Source organism: Salvelinus alpinus, chromosome 28 (genome assembly GCF_045679555.1).
Source record: "Salvelinus alpinus chromosome 28, SLU_Salpinus.1, whole genome shotgun sequence".
Classification (NCBI taxonomy): domain Eukaryota; kingdom Metazoa; phylum Chordata; class Actinopteri; order Salmoniformes; family Salmonidae; genus Salvelinus; species Salvelinus alpinus.
Window position 1 is genome coordinate 12085591 of NC_092113.1, and position 22685 is coordinate 12108275.

Genomic DNA, 22685 nt, shown 5'->3' on the forward strand with positions numbered 1-22685 from the left:
GTATGCAGCAGTTGCCTTAAATGGGAAGGTTTCAAAATGATGGCCTGAAAAGGCTAGTGTAAGACCTAAGTGTTGTGCTATAAATGCTTGATTAGTAACTGATGAATACAATGAAGGGTATGTTTAGATGTTCTCATCCACTTCACTCCCTGATGTTACCCCTACAGCCACTCCAACTCCCCCACAGCAACACTGGTGTCATGGCAGCTGCATCCCCATTTAGGTTTCTCTCTCTGTTCATAGTTAGTGAACTTTGGTCAGTTACACAGCCCATCAGTTATCTCTCTGTGTGGAACAGTTCAATCCACCCATTTTGTATGTATCATTAACCAAGTATAACTATATCCGTAGGGACGCAGTACCATCCCTGGTCAAACATAAGGAATAGTTTTTTTTAAAGCAAAAATTAAGGAATGTCTACCCTACCAATTTAGCTAATATCAAACAGTGATGCACAGAGTATTAAAATGTCTACCGTTTAATGTCTCTTCATAACAAGAGAAGAGCTTGTCAATGTTTGTATCCAATGCATGGGATGGGCATTACAACCCACTGTAATGGTCCGTCAATAGCCACATGGATATATGTAACTGATAGTGTTCAACCAATTGAAACACCGCCTCAAGCGTAACTCATTTTTCCTTGGATTGTTTCTTTTCTGTGCACTGCAGAGATTTAAGATGACTTGCAAAGGGTGCATCATTGGTCGGTGTAAAAAAAAAAAAAAATGCTTTTTAGTGTTTAATGATGTTCAATGGTTTTTAATTTGTTGTTTGGTCAAAATTGTTACCTTTCTGTTAAAGAAAATCATTCATTTTTGAATAAACAAGCTTATGTAAAATAAAGATTGCTATATTTATAACAGGGGATCATGTCTATTGCTAGCAGCCTTTTGTGTCTATCGTGACCTCTTCTTTTAGTATTCTGCAATATTGTTCTCCAGTACAAATGTATTAGTGTGATGAAGATGGGACAAAGTGACTAATGATCTTAAGCAGTCCTTTTACCTTTTTGGCAGACTCCGCAAAATTGGAAACAGACTTGGGGTTTGATGTGTAGCTTACACAGATTAAGCCAAGTCCTGGACTAAAAAGCACTTTAAATGAGATGCTACGCTTAATCTGGTTCTGGGAAACTACCCCAATATTTTAACTCTTATTAGGGATAATTGTTATAATGTGTATGCCTCTTTGGCACATGTGTGGGGTCAGCCAGCACTAAGTTAAATGAAAGTCAGCTGGTTTTAGGCTGCGCAAAGAACAGCAGACTAGTCACAAGTCCTGTTTGAGGGGAGGGGTGTGTCTGAGTTCTTAGACTGTCTGTATGGAACAGACAAACACACATTCTCTCACACACACAGTTCTGTTCTCTTCATCTCCCATCAAAGCAGTTTCCCAACTGACTAATAAAAGCAGGGTTTCAGAGACCGACCAACTTTTCTCACGTTTGAAACCCGTGTCTATCTAGAGCTGTACTGCTCTTGCTGCGTTGAATGGCGTCCTGAGTCTTTCGCTCTGCCTACTACTGTGAGTGATACCACCATTGAGATTATGTGCTGTGATTGTATGAAAACAGTGGGACTAAGATTGTGAATGGTTGTATGGTGTCAGTAATGGGTTAGTGCGTGTAGTAGGATGTAGAAATCTGTTTGGTTGAGAAAGCGTGGGTTTTTAAGACAATGTGATTTGTATAGCGGTTGTGATTGTTTGTGTGTGGCATTTTGAACAGGAGGTTGACTTAGTGATAGTGGAATTTGCACATGATTATGTGATCTGTGTATGTGTTAGGGACTGCTCTGACAGGACCCCTTCCTCCCCCTGTCCCAGGGAGTATGTGGTGGTTCCAGAGGGGGGTATGTGTACTCCCTGCAGCCCTGGTCACCTGGTCCTTGGCCACCTTTGTCGTCAGCTATGTCACCGCTGTGCTGCTGGGCCACGTCGACCTACTAGTGCCCTACATCAGGTAATGGACCAGGGTCTGCCAACCTGTGTGTGTGTAGGGCAAATCCTAACTTCCACTTAGTCATGCATTGATGTCAATTGAAGTTGGGATTCGCTCCTATGAGAGGAAGATGAGATGCTTTTGGACAGTGCACCACAGTCGAGACAACTTCTGGTTTGTGCTATAAATAATTACAGGATTCCAATAGCTTTCAATACCAAAAGGTTTGAAGAACGCAAAAAAACGTTTGCCCAGTAACGGAAAGGTTGCTGGTTCTAATCCCCGAGCCGACCTAAGTGATAATTCTGACAATGTGCTCTTGAACAAGGCACTTGACCCTAGTTGCTCTAGTAAATCGCTCTGGATAAGAGCCTCTGCTAAATGACTAAAATGTAAAAATGTTTGCTCTTTTGGTCCTGTGTATAACAGAGATGATTGTGGTGTGTTTCCTTAGTGATGCCAGCGCTGTGGTTCCCGAACGCTGTGTCTTTGGGTTCATGCTGAGCATCTCTTCCTTTTTAGGTAAAACAAAATGGACACACCATATCAGGTATAATAGTTAAGTGGTCCCAAAATCAAAGGGGAATGCAAACTCCTTTCACTAGAATTTAGTGGCTGAAAATATTAAAGTGGGTGACAGTTTGCAGGACGAATACGTCTCCTTTGTGACCTAGTTCAACACGCCGCTCAAACACTGACTTGATTGTATTCCAGGTTCAACATTTCCAGGGAATTGTCATGGTGGAGAAAGTGTGCCTTTGAATGTCAGCCAATCAAATGACTGCTACATACAAATCTAGTTTCATGGATGTTATTTGTGAAGCATAAAGTATGTGTTGGCCCTGTCAGACCTAGCAGGGGATTGTGGACAAATTAGTGTGATCTATGTGGCTTCGTTGTTAAGTGGGGATTTTTGTCAGTGGTTCACACATGAAAGACCAAGTAAGAATCACTTAAGTTCATATTCTGTTAACTCCTACCCAAATAATGTTGAATCATCCTCTGGTCGTAATTGTGGTCAAAATTAAATTGTAAAAAAAATTAAACTCCACCTCAAACAGACAGTTTAAAAAACGCTTGCCATTTCCTCATGAGCTGGCCAATCAGTGGACTACTCGCATACATTTTATTCATGACTCTTATACGCCCACACCATTCCAACACAAAACTTGCTTTTGAACATACTTAGATGACGGTGTTGAAATCGCTCCGCTATTTCCTGGTTGCAAAAAATGTAGTTTGTGACAAAGCAAGCAAGTAGAGTGTAGAAATCATTGTACCATCTAAAACGCTGGTGTACAAAGCCGAAAGTAAATTACGCAAAAACGAAACTTAAGAACGGGAAGCATAGAAATAGCACACACAACATATCTATTGCTTCTTAGACTTGCTTTCAATTAATGAGATCTATAACACGTGAATTTGGTCAGGTCACCCAAAAAGTTACTTATTTCAGCTTTAATTGCCATTTTTGGGAATGAAAACTTTCACTCATTGTAATTGGTAATATTTTATCAATCTGGAAACACTGGACAGTTACTTTAAAACACACACTTCCCATTAATCTTGTGTCCATCCCTCTATATGTGGTTGACCCTGCAGGTGTAGCCACTGTCTATGTGCGATACAAGCAGGTCCAGGCTCTGGCACTAGGGGGAGAGCTTAAACTGCATCGACTTAACTGTGCTGGCATGGTCCTGGGTATCATGAGCTCAGTGGGCATGTGCGTCGTCGCCAACTTCCAGGTACATACAGCATTGCCTACCCCACTTTTCCATTATAACTATATTCTTATATAAATACCCAATTCCAAATCAACCCCTACCCCTATAAGCAATAATTTTGCCATATTGCTTACACCTATCAAACCCTCTCAGATCTAGCATAGGGGGTAAGGACTGGGTCGATTTGGAATTGGACGAAAGATCCAGCTGTCAGTGTTGAGAAGGAACACACACACATTTCAGTGTTCTCAACTCTTCACTGTTCTCCGAATGATGATGGGCATATCACCTTTGTCCCTCACCTCTTGAGTCAAAGACCCTGGATTTTCTTCCTTCTGGAAAGTGTGAAAGCTTGGGTCGGGTTTGAAATCCATTACCACCTCTGCCCTTTTGCAGAAAACTACCATCATGTCAGTGCACCTGCTGGGGGCGGGGCTGACCTTTGGCTGTGGGGCGCTCTACATCCTGGTTCAGACGGGGGTGTCATACCACATGCAGCCTCGCTTCCACGGCCGAGACATCCTGTGGGCGCGCACTGCCGTGGCGCTGTGGACAATGGCCAGCGTCATCATCTGTATCCTTCACCATACTAGTCTGACTCTGGAGCACACACAGAGCAGTGTACAAAGGAAAGTTGCAAACATTGACACATTAGAAGGGGATACAACAGTGGAGAACTGAATGGATTTCTGTCGAAAACAACTGAGAAAGCATTGCATTTTGGGGACACTTGGACTACCTGTAGGACCAGTTTCCTGGGCTCAAATTAAGTCTACTCCTGGACTAAAAAGCATGCTCATTGGTTTGGGGAAACCGACTCAGTCCTAGTTTAAAATCTGATACTGTATTGAAGTGTTATGTCAGTCCCTCAATAATATGACTACATCTTCCACTGCTGCAGTTCTAGCCCTTGACCCTTTTGCCCTCTCTCAGCGTTTGTGTCGTCAGCCATTCTGTATGATGACCTACCAGGCGTGGACGTGGACAGAAAAATACGCTGGAGACCAGAAGAAACGGTGGGCAAACATCAGGGTCCTCTACACTGTGATCCTACTAAATATTATACGATTGGAAATAGTGGCTACTAGTTTGTTCTATGTAGAGATTGTACTTGGGTGCTGCTAGTGTAACGGATGTGAAATGGCTAGCGGGTACGCGCTACTAGCGTTTCAATCAGTTACGTCACTTGCTCTGAAACCTAGAAGTAGTGTTTCACCTTGCTCTGCAAGTGCCGTGGCCTTTGTGGAGCGATGGGTAACGATGCTTCGTGGGCGACCGTTGTTGATGTGTGCAGAGGGTCCCTGGTTCGCGCCCGTGTCGGGGCGAGGGGACGTACTAAAGTTATACTGTTACAATGGACAACAATGTGAAGTATGTACAAATACATATGAAGCACGTAGGAATGCTACTTCCTACTAAAATACTAGAACATGGAGATCCTTTCCTTGTTAATATATTGGCTAATATGGCTCAGCAAGAGACCATAATATCCCTTTGTCCCATATCATTTCCATAACGCTACTATATTGGTTGGTATTTTACTAATTGAACTTAAATCATAGTCTCTCATATTACCTTTATGTCAACTGTTTGAGTTTGTTTCTAATGGTTTCCTCTGGGGTCAATGGTACCATACATTTCAGGGGTACACAGCCCATCTGGTCAGTGCTGTGGCTGAGTGGTGTCTGGCCTTCTCCTTTATCTGCTTCTTCCTCACTTACATCCGAGATTTCCAGGTATGGTCTTCCTGCTATCCCTTCTCTCTCTGCTCACAACCAATGGCAAAGCAAAATAAACACTACCATTGCAAGACTTCATTCTCAGATCTGTTTTGTATAACAAATTACATTTGTATGAGTAGAGCTGAATGTGATACATTTAATGTTACAGCTCATTCTCAGTTGTTTCATCAACTAAGGAAGATGGGTTGAATGGCCTCTCACCATAGAAGTCTCAGGTGTATTCATGTTCTTTGCTCCCCAGAAAATCCAGTTGCGGGTACAAGTTGTCATGCAGAGTAATCACCTGTACGACTACGCCCATTACGACGTGAGAGAGCATGCCCACCATGGAGAGCACTCGCCACTGCTGGCTGGGAGCATCTGACTACACTGCCTCCTTCTGTGTCCACACTGCAGTCCCACCCCAGGAAAAGCATCTCTGTGCCCCGAAATTACTTCCCTTCATCTCTTGCTAAATGGAAGGATTGAATAGGTTGGAACAATAATGCATTTGCCCACGTGATTTGGGGTCTGTGATTTAAGGAAAGGAGGCAAGAGGATGCCATTGGAGACTCAGCACTTCATTGACCGAACAACTGTGTTGTGTTCATTAGGTCACTCAATGGAAAATTTGTTTCCTTATTGGACCAGTCCAGGCAGTCCCTCCCTGCTTCAGTTTGGTGCGTAATGAACGCGAGTAAAGATATTTAGTGGGTCAAAATGTTAATTAAAAGTGTGATGCATCAGCTTTAACTTACGGTCCATGAGTTCGCTTTTTCTATATATGTATTGTACAGTTTGCTGAAAACATTTCTGGTATTTTACTTTTCTACAAATAAATCTGTTTTTAATGACTTGTCAATTTCCCTGTCTGACCTCATGTGCATGTATGCACACACGTGCTTATTTGGCAACATCATTCTTGAACCTGACTGAAAAAAACAGGAAAGTTGGCGTAAAGGTTCACATAAAGATTCAAAGTCTTTATTAGATGTTTTTCTGCTTAATCATAGCAGGTTCAGACGGTGACAGATTTTTGAACCCAACACTCATTCTAACCAGTGGTCTTGTCAACCGTCTATCATATACAGTAGCAACACATAAAATACCCACTGTTACCCCAACACAAAAAACTATAAATACAAATTATTCACTTCCAATATTTACATCTCAAATCTATTTTATTATCACATCTACAGTAAATCCCTTATATACACAATCGTAGCCTCGTTTACAGTGTATTCACAAGATACTAACTATCTCTTCTTTGCCTTCTCTCTTTTCTTCTTTTCCTGGTATTCAACAATCTTTTTGTGGAAAATCCCTGAAAAGATGAGGGGGTGATGATAAATGAGTAAATGAATGATAAGCGAACAAGAGGCATGTTATCCCCCAAGAACAACCCGGCTTCATTATCATCTTAAACTTTAGATATGTTTTCTAACATGTTATATAGCTTTCAAATTCTCATGTTATGCAAGTATGTATTAAAGCTCTCTCGCCTAGAGGCGAGTGGGCCTTCTCACCTTGCTGGGGGCTCGCTGGCTGCTGCTGCTCCAACTCTTGGATAAACAGGTCAAACATCTGGGTCTGGAGGAACTTCTTGACAAAGTGCCGCGTGGTCTTGGACTCGATGGCCTTGTAGAAGGCCCTGCTCTGAAACACCCCTGGCTGCCCGCTTCCTTTCCGCGTCACGTATGAGGCAAAATGTCCGACAGTCTTCACGAAGAAGGGCAGGAAGGCTTCCGAGACCACCTTGTTCAGCTCCTCCACAGCTGCGTGGGAAATGGTACACACACGTTTAGCCACAGTCCAGGTGGTTTCAACCAAAGTGTGTTATTTGGCCGTGCTCGAGAGCCATAACGTCGACCTTTCATCTTGTGTGCGAACAACCAGTCTCTTATGATGACATGCTAATTTTCCTAAACCTCACATTACTTTGAAAGGATCAAAGAGAGCATAAAACAATCTATATTCAAAGGTTACAGTTAATTCATCAGTATGGCCATCTGCACACCTGATGTGGTACTGTAGGTGAAAAAGAGCAATGCAATCTCTAGAATAAATCAAATACCCCTTTTGCACACATTGTATATAGATTTTTTTCCCCCTTTTTTTTTCTACTATGTTATTGACTTGTTTATTGTTTACTCCATGAGTAACTCTGTGTTGTTGTCTGTTCAAACTGCTATGCTTTATCTTGGCCAGGTCGCAGTTGCAAATGAGAACTTGTTCTCAACTAGCCTACCTGGTTAAATAAAGGTGAAATAAAAATATATTTTAAAAAAACAGCTCTTTTTCCTCTTGCAAAAACATCTGATGGAAAACCTATTTTCCAATTGTGAAAACAAAACTAAAATGCACTACATCTTATAAAGCTGTTTTCCCTTTCACATTTGTTCCGGCATTTGTTTCAAAGGCTGATATCAAAATATACTCACTGGCTTTTTCTTTCCTATTTCTTAGTGCCTGCAGTATTTCATCTTGGAGCTTAGGGGGCAGAATAGACTTCTCATCTCCGCTCTATAAAACAGTTACAATATTCAATGGTATGACAAAGCAAAAAACTCCAGTTTCCCTCATAGTATTAAGTGCAAAACAGTACAAATAATAAACTGAATTAATTCAAAAGAGCATAAATGTTTTTTTGTTTTTTTTAAACGCACATTTAGGCCATTGCTCCACTCTCGAGACTACACACTTACTCGAACTAGGAAAGTGTCCCCCTTATCCTCTGACAAGTCCACAACAAGCAGCTGTGTTGGGGAAAACAGAGCCTACAATCATTATTCCAACACCAATCCATCACTATTACTACCAAGACTCCCAAACTTCCCATCCAGTCATTCAGGTGCTTTTTCTCAATCTTTCCTTGATTCCTCACCTCCTCCTCAAAATGCATTGGAGGTCTGAGGCTAGGGACCTTGGGCCATCTCCTCCAATACATTGTGAAGGAGGCAAGGAATCAAGGAAATAAATTGAGATAGCGCCATGGTCTGATCCAGGAACAACCCCTTTGCCCCTACCCCTTCCTGTGCTTTCAGTCAAATAGGATAGCAGACTTCTATCCAGTCTTTTCAGATATATACATGGGGTTTAGGTGTTGTTTCTGGACAGGGCCCATGTCATTAGTTCTACGTTTGACATTTAACTGGTAATGTGCTAACTTTGTTGTAGTCTCACTATTTATTTTCAAAGCCTGGGGGAGAAGAATTGTATTGTTTGTGTAGTGTGACAAGGTGAAAGCCGTATTTTGTTATGATTGTTAAGTATGCATTTAACTCTTAGGAAATGAACTAAATCAAATAAAAAATAATCACAGGGCCATCCTTCCAAATCTCGTCTCGTTGACGCTACTATTAGAAGTCACTATTGGATTTTTGTGTTTTGATTTGATTGGCTCTGAGAGGACATGCCATATAACCTCAGTAGAGGCATTTCACTTTTATTGTTTTGTCCGCGCCTCTTTTCCTACCATCTTGGGCAAAAGTTTTAGTAGCCTATGCAGTGTTATTGTCCCCCACGATGAAATGGGGGAGGGGACTGTGAATCTGTCTCCGTCCGTTCGTATCTTAGTCACACGCGATATCTCTAGACAGCACTGGGACGATTTTAACGAAACTTTGGTGAATGATGCCATAGAGATCCGGCATTAACAAAATGACACGGATTGGCCTAGGGTAGGGGCTTTGGTAATGAACTGAAATGTGTTAGTCACATAACTCAATTGGCCTAAGGGGGGAGGGGGGCTGCATCATTCGTGGGGGACGACATGTTTACTGGTGCTTTGGGTTTTTTGTTATGCATCTTGTTGCAAGTCAGTCAAATGTTCAGAAACCACCTCTGTTTGGAGTTTGACCAATGCAAAAATATGTGATTGGTTTGAGAAGTGGGAATTCATCATTAGAGTTCATCTAGATTCTACCATATTCTACCCCTTTTTTTGTGTTTTCCTGCCGACAACTTCCCCAGGCTTTTGTAACGAACGTGAGCGAAGCTGGTGTGTCGAAGCCAACATTTCTGTAACATTATCACAGGTGGGGGTGACTCACGTCGCTCTGGTCCGTGACCTGTTCCAGGAGCCGCTTCTGCACTCCCAGCAGGTAGGGGGTGGGGGCCATGACCACGTCAATGAGGATCTCGGGGACGATGGAGATGAAGGTGTGCTGCCAGGTGAAGGGGTAGAGCAGGGCGACCACGGCGTGGATCACCTGGGACAGGGTGCTGAGGAGAGACAGAAGTTAGACTTATTCAGTGCGTGTGTGTATGTGTAAGGGGAACCAGTTCAAAGAACAGAACCGAAAACAAAAGTGACCCATACTGTTCCAGAACAGAACTGTTATTTTAAAAGCATGAGAACCGGTTAACAACGTTATTTTAAAGTTCCAAGCATTTTTTCTAGTCCCACAAAAAAAAACACAACAAAGCACCTATGCAAAGCCCTCCCTCTGTCACTCAGAAATGTATTCCAGTGTCTGCCTGCCAGCTGAAAATCTTTGATAGTGTACGCTTAGGCTACCTGCCCCTCCCCATCCAAAGCATAGGCTACTATACTGACGTTACGAGCGTGATTCAGAAGATAGATTTTTTGATTAGCTTGAGATGAATGGATTAACTTTTTCAAAAGCTAGTTAAGGATACCATAGGCCTCGATATCGCGTTTCACGTTGGGAACAAAAAAAAAGGTAAGACAAGCACGCTTGTTAGCTAGCTAGCTCAAAGGACATTCAAAGTTCCTCCATAAAAGCCGCTCCTCCTAGGTATAATTCACTGATTGGTTAAGTAATTTAATGAGCTAAATGTAAATAAAAAAAACTTTATCACAGGTTAAAAAAGGAACGATATAAACCAGTACTTTGAGGGTTTTAACCGGTTCACTACTTTATTTCGCTGATCGGAACAGTGCAACGGAACGACAAAAATAGAGGTTCTGTTCAAAATGAAACAATTGAAAAATAGTTTTGGTTCCAACCCCTGGTATGTGTGCCACTGTGTGAACAATGTGAACTTCTGATACCCCCTTGAAGCTTCTCATTGTGATTTTAGGTTTTTATTTCTGAGTGGCCGTCAACGTGTAAGGAGCATCTCGTTTCATATTCATATGCAATGACGTTTTTATAATAGGCTCCCATTGACAGAGTTGATGCATTCATCTCAGACGACTATGTTGATTTGACTACTAAGTAATAGCGTGTGTCTGTGCGTGCAGTACCTGAGCTCCTCCGCTATGAAGACGATGCGTCGCTCCATAACGGCGGCAGCGAACACGAGCAGAACCTCCTCGTCGGTCAAGCAGCGAAAGAGTGTGCGGAAGTCCACATGCTCTAGCCACGAGTCCAACGGCCGCGTCAGACTGATGATCTGGATGGGAGAGAGTCAATTCTTATCTACACGTCACCATTGTTACCAAGATGTTATGTACATGTCACCAACATGTCAAGAACATGTTATGTACAGTAAATGTTACCACCGTCACCAACTTGTTATATACACCAAAGCAATACAAAGTTGATTTACTAACGGAATTAATTTCATGAAAATTGAGGCAAGCGAGCAGGGGAAATAATTGACCACATGGGAGATTTTAGCCTCTTAATAATGTTGGCTTAACTCTTGGTATAATGGCTAAGGTTTTGGAATGGCAGACACAGGGACCAGGTTTGAGTCCCGGTCGGCATTGCACCCTAATTAACTACAACGGTATCAGAAGTGGGATAGCACCATTGAAAGTATGTCCCGGCGGAGTTTGAGACAGTTTATTTTTCAGAGGCATAGTTCAGCCTATATTTTTCAAAATGAGTGTGCTTGCTAAAATATATATCAGTTTAACTAAAGTAATCAGACCTAAACATACAGATAATATACAGCAACCACTAAACAAATAGTGTGTGTGGGGGTTAACTGGGGGGGAAAAAGGGCCTGAAAAATGGAATGTTGCAGGATAGAATTGGAACATCTCACCTCAGTAATACCTCTCCTATTTCAATGCAGTGTGTGTGTGTGTGTGTGTAATTATGACAACTTCCGGAGGACGTCCTTCAACCTATCAGAGCTCTTGCAACATGAACAGAGAGCGAGACATAATGGGCATGGCATTCACCACACTATAAATAATCTCAAGTGAAAACCCAAAGTTGGGGGAACCCTGCTCTATGAAGACGCTTGTCTTCCCGGCTTAACATTGATGTTCCTCTTTCATGTTCGCTGTGTGTGTGTCACCAGCATTATTCCAGGAAAATAGGATGTTTCCTTTTCATTTTAGTAAATACATCTTCAACTGATGACATTGTCTTCTTTTTCACTAGCTGTGTGTGTTCCTTGTCTTGCTCTGTGTCCAACTAGCTTTGTGCATCTTGTTAGTGTTGTCTCCCTCCCTCTCTAGCGGTGTGCTTATCATTACTTTCTGTAGCTTGGAAGGTGAGTACCCTTCACCCAGGGGTGTATTCATTAGTCACACACCATAGCAAAACCTTTTACTTTTTGCAACAAAAACAATTTTTGGTAGGATCCTTCCCGTTCCGTTTGGTTCCTACTGAATACACCCAGCCCTTCTCTTCTCCTGGCCTGGATGATCACATTAGTGACAGGGCCTGGGTAGGTTTCCACCATAGTGCTTTTCACCTGTCAAGTTGCTTTCCCCCCCCCCCCCACCTGTCATGGTCGGGCACCATCCTCAGTGAATTTCATAAAAATGATGAATCATTTAAAAAGTTATCCTTTTGAGACAAATCTATTCATGTCACCAAATAATTTATTATAAAAACACACTGTTTTGCAATGAAGGTCTACAGTAGCACCAAGGTGTAGCAGGAGGACAACTAGCTTCCGTCCTCTTCTGGGTACATTGACTTCAATACAAAACCTAGGAGGCTCATAGTTCTCACCCCCTTCCATAGACTTACACAGTAATTATGACAACTTCCGGAGAACATCCTCCAACCTATCAGAGCTCTTGCAGCATGAACTGACATGTTGTCTACTCAATCAAAGGGTCAGAGAATGAATCTAGTACTGAAAGCATAAGCTGCAGCTAGGTAGCACTGCAGTGCATAAAATGTGGTGAGTAGTTGACTCAGAGAGAGAGAAAGACAATAGTTGAACAACTTAATTTCTTCAAACATAAGAAGCAAGAGAGAGCTATATTTTTTCACTTTCACTTAGCTAGCAAATGCAGCTAGCTAGTTTAGCCTACTCAAAACAACCGTCTCAAACAGAGGGATGCCATGTTAGCTAGCTGGCTATAACTATCCAACACGAACTCTTCCAAGTCAAGGTTAGCTTTTGGTTTTACAAATGTATTGCCACTGGGGCCCACCGGTCTAACTGCTAAACTGCTTACTGACTCACTATAATGAATGATTGTACCGGGTTTACTAACATGTTAGTTCTATTACCTATGTTGAGTATGACATTATATTAGCTAATATGGTGACAACGATGTAGTCTGTGTGTAGCGGATATGATATGGTTTGTAAAGTTTTTTTCCGCCTGGTCAGCTGATGTGTTGTGCATTGAAGTCCACAAGCGAAGGGATAAGGTGAGGAGGAGAGCGTGTAGATGCGAGAAGGAATACAACGTGGCTGCTATGAAAGTGAACTGTGTTTACATGTAATCAGAGGTGTATTCATTCTGTCGATTTTGTTATAACATTTCTTAAACGTAAGCAAACGGAATGAAACTGGGATAAACATACCCAAATTTGTCCAATATAAACTCTTGTTTGCAACTGTTGGACTAATGATTACACCCTAGAGCAGCTAGATGCAGGCAAGAGTGTGCAAGGTGGTATTGAATGTGTCACTGTCTGTCCATGTGTCACTGTCGGTCACCTCAAATCTCTCTCTGGACTTGTGTGCACCTACTGTACGTTGTAAACTTTCATTCATAGGCTAGGTTGTAGCAACCTCATGATGGGTATAGGAAAAGTTAGAGTATCATGTAGTTGCCTAAACCTATCGATGTTACATTGAAGTGGGTGAATGGAATATGAATAACAGTCATCCAATATGCTGTAACAGAAATAAGGCCATGCTCATAATAAAAAAATTATCGTCCTCCCTCATCTTAAATGAAACCGACCGCTACTGCTATCAATGTGGATGTTTCTCAACTCTTGGAACTGTGTGTGCTGGTTTTCATGACATCTAATTACAACCAATTATTCCAATCCTAACATTTTGCTACAGTGTTCCCAAATGAATATGACCCAGGTCTCAAGGAACAGCATGTCATTGTGCTATGCCAACTTAGCCATGTGGCTACATCGGACACATCAGGGTGCTAACCTCAGTGCCTTTGTCGGGGATGAAGCTCTTGATCTTGACTGTGTTGCCTGGGGCGGGGAACGCCGCCTCCCTCAGGCTTTGCATGAACGGGTAGATCATCGCCATGGAGATCTGGCGCCGCTTCTCCACCTCGTCAAAGATCTGCGTTAGAGAAAGACAGGAATAATCCAACTCTGATATCATGTGATTTTGCACCACTGGAATAAAATAATTAGCCTACACAATTTCCTGGGTGACCTTTTTCAAGACAGAGACTGACAAACCACAATAAATGGTGTGGCAGTAATAAGTATATAGTAATAAGTATATGATGAACTGTGGGGCTTAGTATTTCCAGTAGCCTAAGGGACAGTTTGGTGGTGGTGGTGGTGATGATGTGTCAATATTCACTTCACAAGACTTGGGGCACCACTGAAAGGCAGCAAATGATGAACAAAACAAATACAGTGACTTGGATCACAGACGGGCTAATGATAAAGGGCCACTAAGGGAGAGAAGGTATGAGCTGTGCGGCAAATAGGGAATTTCAAAACCCAAAGACCAGTCTAAGAGGCTCATACTCGATGCAGAGTAATTTGCTAGTACCATAACACACTGTTACATAAACACAGTAGTTACGAGAAATTCAATCCAATTTCACACCGCTTAGCGTTATGAACGGCTGTCAGATTTACAAGAGGTCCCCATCACTTTCAGTTCAACGTTAGTGGAGGAGTGTCTTCTTCTTGTCGTTTTTTCCGATAGGGGAGATTGTTGAGAAGTTATGTGCTGTCGACATTTTCAAGGGAGAACTGGGATAAGTGAGGACTACCTTTTCTCTTTAAAGAGAAAGTACACTTCATGAAAGACAAGAGTTGCCATTTCATCTAGAATGTTTTTAAGTTTATTAGCTGGTTAATTAAGAATGGCCAGAAGATCCTGGCTAGCATTTTTGAAGCATGTAGCAATGCAAGTGGAAATGGCTTGTATCCCTTTAAAATCTGAGCACGTGCGGTGTTATCCAATGTTGGCTTAATTCCTTTTTTACCACGTGCACAATGTTGTCAGCATGATTCCTAACTGAAGGCCCAGGGAGAGATTTACTCAGAAGTATGAAGCATCGTTACAGCCTGGGATCCTCCCAGTTCAACTCATCCAGGCTTACGTCTCTGGGTAAAACACTTATTTCTGACAGCCGAAAGCCAATGACCTTTGAGGCGTGTTACCTTGGAGAACAGTCCGAAACAAGCCAACCTGCTAATGATGCAGTAGGCCTCAGGTGGGCGAGCGCCGTTGCCGTGGGGCTAGACGAGAACAATGGAGAAACAAGAGAGAGAGAGACAGATAATGGGCATGGCATTCACCACACTATAAATAATCTCAAGTGAAAACCCAAAGTGAATCATACCAGTAGCCTCCTACAGTATCCGTTCCTTCTGCTGCCGTCGATCTCAGTCAAGACAAATGAGAATGTCTCACTAGAGGGAGCGAGTGAGAGAGAAAGTAAGTCTATTGGTAGCTTTAAGACATCAACATTGGAATGACTCAACAATACACCCATCTTTCCAAATTGATGGTGATCCTTCATATTAGATGCAGTGTTACCTGTGGTACTCTGTTAGGGGGGCCCAGTTGATGCCCTCAGGGAAACAAAAGAGTGTGATGGCCTTCAGGGTCTTTTCCTCCTCCTCTCTTTGGAATCTCACCATCCCATCCCTCTGAGAAAGAGTGCGAGAAAGCAAGAGAGAGAGATTAACAGAGGGAGAGAGGGAAAGAGAGGGCAACAGAGAAATGGAGAGAAAGACCAATATATTTGTCAGATGGATGTAACCTGGGCTCTTTCTCAATTAATCTTTATTCAATTCCTCTCTCCTTGCCTCAAAAAGCAAGAAGGTCCTAGGGGAGAGACCTTAGACCTTCTCCTCCAATACAGTTGAGGAGGAGGCGAGGAGATGGGAAGCGAGGAATCGCGTAAAGACACATTTAAATAGAGCCCAATTACATCCCTCTGACAAAGATCTCTCCCTTTACAGGAAGACGTCATGTGATGTTGAAACGTCAGTATATCTAATGGAATAAAGCCTGGAATTTAAAAAAATCTTAATAATCTTCCGTGCTGAAGGCCTACCTGAATTCTTCTCTCCTACCTCCCTCTGACTATTCAATGACTTCCCTTGCGCTTTTCATTTCTTATCCACATTTTTCTTCTTTATCCCTTTTGGGAGACATGCAGAGTTTCTACTAACTAGCGGACTCACTTTGGGGAACTGGTAGGTGATCTGTGGCTCGTAGGCCCCCTCTTTGGATTTCTTGAGGCTGACCACAACCAAGTACTCAAAGAAGTACTGCCCACTCATGTAGCGCTGCTCCCTGGCTGGGGTGTCCACCGGAGCTGGCTCCAAAGACTCCTGAAGGGGTGGCTCCTTCATCACCCCTGTCGGGACAACAGAGTGTTGAGGCAGAGGCTTCCTAATAACATATAGTAAAATCAAAGGCTTATGGTCTGGGTAGCTCAGCTGATTAGACCATGGTGCCAGCAGCGACAAGGCAGCAGGTCCTACCCCGTACCGGACACATTACATCTTACTGATCATTTGATTTGAGTACTTTTCAATAAATCTCTGTTGAAAGAAATATTTGAAAATACAATATCCACTTGAGGGTGAAAACAATCCTTTTGAATATCTCTCCCTTTCCCCCCTTGCTTTCTATCTCTTCCACTGTGCTTCCTAGGCAGCAGCAGATATACAGTATCAGTTACAATAGGAAAGGTATTGCTGCTCATTGCCTGAGGGAGAATCCCAGGAATGTGGCCAATAAGAATGCTATCTGGTTTGTTTGTTACTTTTCCAACACGGAATATTGAATGGAACTCAAGTCATGTGCTGGTGCTGACAACCTCAAATCAAAAAACACAATGGCTGAGATTTGCAAAACTCAATACAGGTCGACTGACAAATACCTGTGCTGCCGTTGCACCATACAATGTGATTCCAGCCATAAGGATTTGTGTGAATATAACAACAGCTATGATAGGTGTATGTTTTTCCAACAACGTATACAATTATATTAAAAATGTATATTTTACATTTAAGTCATTTAGCAGACGCTCTTATTCAGAGCGACTTACAAATTGAATATTACATGTATTACCACTATGAATTGAAAATACTTATCATTACTAGCCAGAAGACACTTATTATTCTGAGATGCATAAATAACATGCATGTATTATAAGTATTATTAATGAGAACAATCACATACCAGCAGAGTGAAAACAGGCGCAACAGACACCATGCTAAAATAAAAAAAATTGAATGTTTCTAAGTATATGAGCACCAACCTGTTTTAAAAGATTCTTATCAAGTGGTTTCTGAGATGTGAAATGATGACGCATTTAGTTCTTAATCTACTTATTCGTGTCTAGAAACTAAGGACAACCCCATCCCCCACCAACCTCTGCCACATGGTGTGTTTACAGTTGGGTAAACCCTACAGCAGTTTGACAGAGGACCTGCTGAACAGCAAACACCAAAGATAAATATTGGCTAATCTTTTCTCTCCTCAGGGTTTTATGAAAATGTCTCTTGTTTTTTTTCCCATTGCTCCTTAGAAATAATAGTAGAGCCGGGCTGCCCAGACAAGTTCTTTATGCTGCACTGCCGCACACACTCACAAACTCAGTCTCTCTCTCACACGGACACACACACACAAAAGAATCGTTCTGTGACTCAGCCTACTGTGACAGGTTTTTACCTCCAACTGCTTTTACCATGGCAACAGTCCCTGTGTAAGGCATGACTAACCCATTACACTCCACATTTAATGTACAGTACCAGTCAAAAGTTGACACCTACTCATTCAAGGGTTTCTCTTTATTTTTAATATTTTCTACATTGTAGAATAATAGTGAAGCCATCCAAACTATGAAATACACATATGGAATCATATAGTAACCAAAAAAGTATTAAACAAATCAAAATATATTTTACATTTTTCAAAGTAGCCACCCTTTGCCTTGATGACAGCTTTGCGCATTCTCTCAATCAGCTTCATGAGGAATGCTTTTCCAACAGTCTTGAAGAAGTTCCCACATATGCTGAGCACTTGTTGGCTGCTTTTCCTTCACTCTGCAGTCCAGTGATAAAGCTAAGCTAAACAAATGCATTACTGGGTCTGCAATAACTTACAGGTAATTGGCACAACTGGAAAACCAAATCAATCATAACTAGGGCTGTGGCAGTTATGAAATTGTCAGCCGGTGATTGTCAAGCAAATAACTGCCAGCCTCATGGTAATTGACCGTTAATTAACAAACACATTTAGCATCTCTTGGCCTCCACGCATAGTCTACTCGCCACTGACGCAGACCTTAAAAAGTTTAACAAATTCATTGAATATACTGTAGCCTACATCATCACAATGAACCCATTATTTTAGACAGGTCTAAAGAAACATGATGTGAAGAAAATGTAGTCTATTTCAGAAGAACAGAATAACATACTCTGAGTTGTCCTTATGTTAGGCCCTGATATGGTTATACCATTTGCCTGTGGGCTACATTAGTTCATTTAGCAGACAAGATTTGCTTAAAATTCTGTGGCATTATTTTAATTATTTTAGAGTATAAAGAATACAATTGAACATAGCTGAATAAAATCGAAAGGATATTTTCTCCAAACGATTTCCAAGGTAGTGCACGTGGCTACTCTGTGTTGAGCAGTTAACAAAGAAACAGGTTCTCCTATATGCTTCATTTAGAGTTATGTATGCAACTTTAGTTGATTTTTAATACAGTCTGCATGATGCGACTAATGATGATTTGAAAAAATGTGCATGACAGGCATGAGCTCTGATTTGTTTCTTGTGCAGGCTGCACACACTTCATCAGTCTCTCATTCACAATTTGACAAGCACTTGATAATATTCTCACCAGCCCTCGAATTTCCCAGCGGCATCCGCCTTGTGTGGCCGTAATGCCCCCAAAAGAATCCATGCCTTTTGCGGCCAAAGTGGCCGTTGTGCCCTTGGGCTGAATATAATAATTATAATTCCCTTCTCCTGGCTGCCATGCACCAAAGAACCTCTCACTCACATGGCTCTCTCAGATATCTCAATTCTTATTAGCCAATGCCTGTCACGTGACCAGGTCCTTCTCACAGGCATCTCAGCTAAGAAGTAGGCTACAAGTGAAGACAAAGACATCGGGGACGCAACTGCGTGCATCCCTCTTATCAAATTCCGAGGTGCATATTGAAGATGTTAGATGGACTGTCCACATTTAGCCTACTTTTTGTCAGCCAACAAGATGAGTAGGCCTAATGAACAGCAAAAGCACTAGTCTGTGTCAATCTACTACCCCCCATAGTTAAAAAGTTTACCTATTCTATTGGTCAACTTGTCCTTCTGTGCAATAAATATATATTCCAAACCTACTCTGGGACAGTTGTGGGATGCGATAGATCCCAAATTAATACAACCACTCACATCAAAAACATTTTTTAAAGCAAATGAGGCTGATGTACTAGATCAGAACGTTTAGCTTAAAATGTTGATAAACTATTAGCCTATTTCTTCACATTATAAGTGCAGCAGTGCGCACACGGCTGTAGGCTATAAACGCAAATGTTCCAAAATGGAATCAATTAGAGGGAATACACTGTTCTCAAAAGTGACCGCAAATGCGATTATGCATGTAATACTTTATTATAAAAAAGGTGCCTTTTTTTTAATTTATTTTTTATCTTGCCCAAACTTAAAACTCACCTGCTGCCTATGTATGCCAATTAGGCTCTACACTGGTTGTAAAGCGGATTAATGTGCTTATTTTAAGAAGTTATTTGGACACTTTAGTTGTGAATGATGCCCAGCGTGTTTGTATCACAAGTGATAATACATCATTCACAAGTGATAGGCTAATATTGTCACCCATCAGACTACTCTTAAATTGAATGTATTTACATGTACTAAATAATATATGTGTGAAATTAGTTTTGATTAAGAATGGACCATTATCATGCACCTGTCTAGGAACAGGGGCATTGGGGAAAAAATCTATGCACTTAAATAGCGAATGGAGGACACTTTTCCCGTGGTTCATTTCCATGCCAGCCAGGTAGGCTATACTCCTGTTGTAAAGCGAAGCAATGTGCTTATTATTAGGAAAGTTGATAAAGTAGGCCTAGCCTATAGAAAGCTGATGGGATCCTCCTTTTTAATTTAGGTTTTCTCATGCAATTCTCATGAAGTGTTTGATTTGATTTTCCAAAACATTTGCATTGATGTCAGAGTGATCAGAGGGACAATAGAGTACAAGGCAATTAAGCAAGTTTGGTGGGCTACTAATGACCATCAGTAGCATCAGAGCTTGGAAAATCCTAGTTACCGTAACTAAACGGTCAAACGGAATTTGACTGCGGTCAAACGGAATTTGACTGCGGTCAAGCGGAATTTGACTGCGGTCAACACCATTGACTTGCACCAGCCTATCCATTATCATTCAGTGTCACACTTGTCAAATATCTAATTTGCTTTGGAGTTAGGCAAACCTGTTGGTCCGGTCTAAAAAATGACACCTAGCTAGACAGAGTGTAAGGTGAGGCCATTACCTCTGCTAATACTACATCCATCCAATCATTTCAGATCTACTGTACACAAATGCCTATGCCCTAGGTGGGTAGAGGTTATTTCTGGACAGGGCCTTGGTTTTGGTAAATTAGGAAGTATTGTGTGTGAAATAGGAAGTACTTAATGAAAAAACAAGAAGTGTTTCTAAGTAACAAAGCGTTTCTGTGGAGCCTTATATAGGGATGTTAATGGTTAACCGTGAATTGGTTACTGAAAATACATTTGACCAGTCATGCTTATCAGTCTATAGGTTCATTTGCATAATTTTGTGGAATTAAATTGGCGCGTGTGTATTAGTCATTAGTCCTCATGGATTTTATTTATCACACTCGCACAGCATACACAGCCTAGTTTGAGGAGCGGAATATGCTACCACCTGTCAGACAGCGTGAGAGCAGTTCCTCAAAAAGATGGTACTGTAGTGAAACGTGCTTTTGTAAACCTAGACATTGCACAACAAATAACCTAAATGCAATTGTGTGTTAAACTGTTTTGATGGCCATGATTAAAAAGTGCTACTATTTTTATTTCTCAATCTCAACTCGTAATTAAAGCGTGCTTCCCATTCGCCATTCGAGTGCATAGGCTATAGTCAACCGTAGGCAGGCGATCAGCGCGTCACCCACCACTTTGCAATGTGAGTTTGAGGCAGTATAATTGTCTGAAACCTGAACCTTTTACCTTCCATCAAATAATGAAGCATGTCTTACCTTGCTTCAAAGTAGCCTAGCCAAAATCCAACCATAGAAACATGGTGGCAATTATTTTCAATTAACTTCCTCATGCCACTAAGCAGCATTTCTCTATTGTTATATTGGTTTTCATATCAACTTTTTCGTTGTCTAGAAGCCAAAGGCACAGTCCTAGTCATATTAGCAACCCTTCCTAGTTGTTGCTATATGATCCCCCCTCTTTCTACATTTCAGAGATTTTTCTTCTCTGTCACATAGGAATCCGCTCGTATTAGGTGCGCTGTTTAGAACAGTGTTTCCCAATTGTATTTTGGCAAATGTTTGAAAATGACGTTTTATTAGCTGCTTCGTTACAGGAGTTTTATTTTCAATAATAAGATTGCTAATATGTGGCACGTCCAATTGTCTAGGGGCCCAAAAGTAAATAGAATTTGCCAAAATTATATAATTAAGCTACTCCCGTCTATACAGAAATAAATGAAATAATTCAAATTAATTACACCAGAGAACATGATTTAGGCATAGAGGATCATTAGCTTCTTTTAAGAAATAGCTGTGGTTTGTTTTAAATCACAAGCCCATAGACTTCAGTTGGGAAGTGCGCAATATTGGAAGCAGAAAATATCAGAGCAGATTGTTGCGGCAGGCAGTGAAACGGATCTAAAATAGTGCTAGGCCTCAGTGGCGGTTCTAGACCATTTCAACTGGGGGTGGCCAAGCTGGGGCCAGTTGTACTGTTAGAGGGGCCAGTTACATTAGACGTTATTGTTGTCATCGTTTTCTTCACTGCATTGCAGGCATTAGCAGGCAAAAGACCATGTTTATAATCATCATCGTTGCCACTGTCTAATAACGGATGTAAAAAAAGAACGATAGCAAAAATGTGTTATGTAAAAATTATTTCATACTCCACATTTAGGGGGGCCACAAGGGGGTCCAAAATTGTCACAGGGGCACTGCCCTCCCCAGAACCGCCACTGCTAGGCCTATCGAAATATTTCAAAATACAATCGCTGGAAAAATACATACGAGAAAAGACAAAGGAACAACTCTAATATGTATTTAGTTATCAAAATTCAACTCCCAAAGTGAACAATAGCGGCCTATTGCCTATGTTATTGGCACTATCGGAGAGCATTGCGCATATATATCCATGGTGAGTGCGCATACTCACTGTCTTTATCATTGGGTGAGTCAACGCCACTGGAAAGTTATTTTAGGACAATGTAATTTGGACGTCATATTGAACAATGTGTATCTCACCTTTTCGTGGGCCTAGATTAGATGGTTGCATTCAAGACAAGGTCGTTTTTATTGATGTCAGTTTGTCATTGTCAGCAGAGTAGGCTACCTTGTCATGTAAAGTGTCGTAGAATTGCATGAAATGTGTTTTTTTTAAAGGCAGATCTTCCTAAAATATGTTCCTCTACCTGGGGCTGTGCAAAGGGGAAAAAACGCATTGTTCAGAACACATTTTTTGCAAACAGTGATTGAGTTATATTATAGGCTAATCCTAATTTATGACTATCCAATCTAGTTATCACGTTAGGAATATTAGTTGTTTTACATTAGTCTGCAAATGTGATGATAGATGCATCCAATGCTCATGGGCCAATCCTAATTTCTGGTTATCCAATATATTTATCACTTTAGGAATATTTGTTTTTTTACATTAGTCTGCAAATGTGATGATAGATGCATCCAATGCTCATTGGC

At 41.4% G+C, this 22685-nt stretch overlaps 2 protein-coding genes across 6 annotated transcripts in view; one reads left to right on the forward strand and one right to left on the reverse strand.

Moving 5' to 3' along the window:
- Positions 1-1340: 1340 nt before the first annotated feature.
- On the forward strand, positions 1341-6240 carry LOC139557206 (DNA damage-regulated autophagy modulator protein 2). 2 transcript variants are annotated; one of them, XM_071371694.1, is made up of 8 exons: positions 1341-1526; positions 1827-1962; positions 2396-2463; positions 3544-3686; positions 4062-4239; positions 4599-4681; positions 5309-5401; positions 5649-6240. In XM_071371694.1, the coding sequence occupies exons 2-8, from the start codon at positions 1832-1834 to the stop codon at positions 5769-5771; spliced, it is 819 nt and encodes a 272-aa protein (XP_071227795.1). In that variant the 5' UTR covers positions 1341-1526; positions 1827-1831; the 3' UTR covers positions 5772-6240. The 2 variants fall into 2 exon arrangements, with proteins under 2 accessions (XP_071227795.1, XP_071227796.1); XM_071371695.1 differs by having other exon boundaries at positions 1351-1526; positions 1788-1962.
- Positions 6241-6342: 102 nt separating this feature from the next.
- LOC139557201 (DENN domain-containing protein 2D-like) overlaps positions 6343-22685 on the reverse strand; it is a 33904-nt gene continuing 17561 nt past the window's right edge. For all 4 annotated transcript variants that reach the window (XM_071371686.1, XM_071371684.1, XM_071371685.1 and 1 more), the window contains 11 exons: positions 15909-16084; positions 15256-15368; positions 15059-15128; positions 14877-14954; positions 13672-13812; positions 10599-10747; positions 9439-9610; positions 8092-8142; positions 7828-7909; positions 6913-7161; positions 6343-6710 (listed from right to left, as the gene is read on the reverse strand). In XM_071371686.1, coding sequence (XP_071227787.1) covers positions 6643-6710; positions 6913-7161; positions 7828-7909; positions 8092-8142; positions 9439-9610; positions 10599-10747; positions 13672-13812; positions 14877-14954; positions 15059-15128; positions 15256-15368; positions 15909-16084 — 1349 coding nt within the window. In that variant the 3' untranslated portion in view covers positions 6343-6642. The remainder of the gene's footprint in view (positions 6711-6912; positions 7162-7827; positions 7910-8091; positions 8143-9438; positions 9611-10598; positions 10748-13671; positions 13813-14876; positions 14955-15058; positions 15129-15255; positions 15369-15908; positions 16085-22685) is intronic.

Excerpts from the sequence above, each read along its gene's own strand:
- LOC139557206 (XM_071371694.1), top strand. The coding sequence starts at position 1,832 with ATGTGGTGGTTCCAGAGGGGGGTATGTGTACTCCCTGCAGCCCTGGTC. Across the intron at positions 1,963-2,395 it reads CTACTAGTGCCCTACATCAG|TGATGCCAGCGCTGTGGTTC; the intron begins GTAATGGACCAG and ends GTGTTTCCTTAG. Across the intron at positions 4,682-5,308 it reads GCTGGAGACCAGAAGAAACG|GGGTACACAGCCCATCTGGT; the intron begins GTGGGCAAACAT and ends CATACATTTCAG.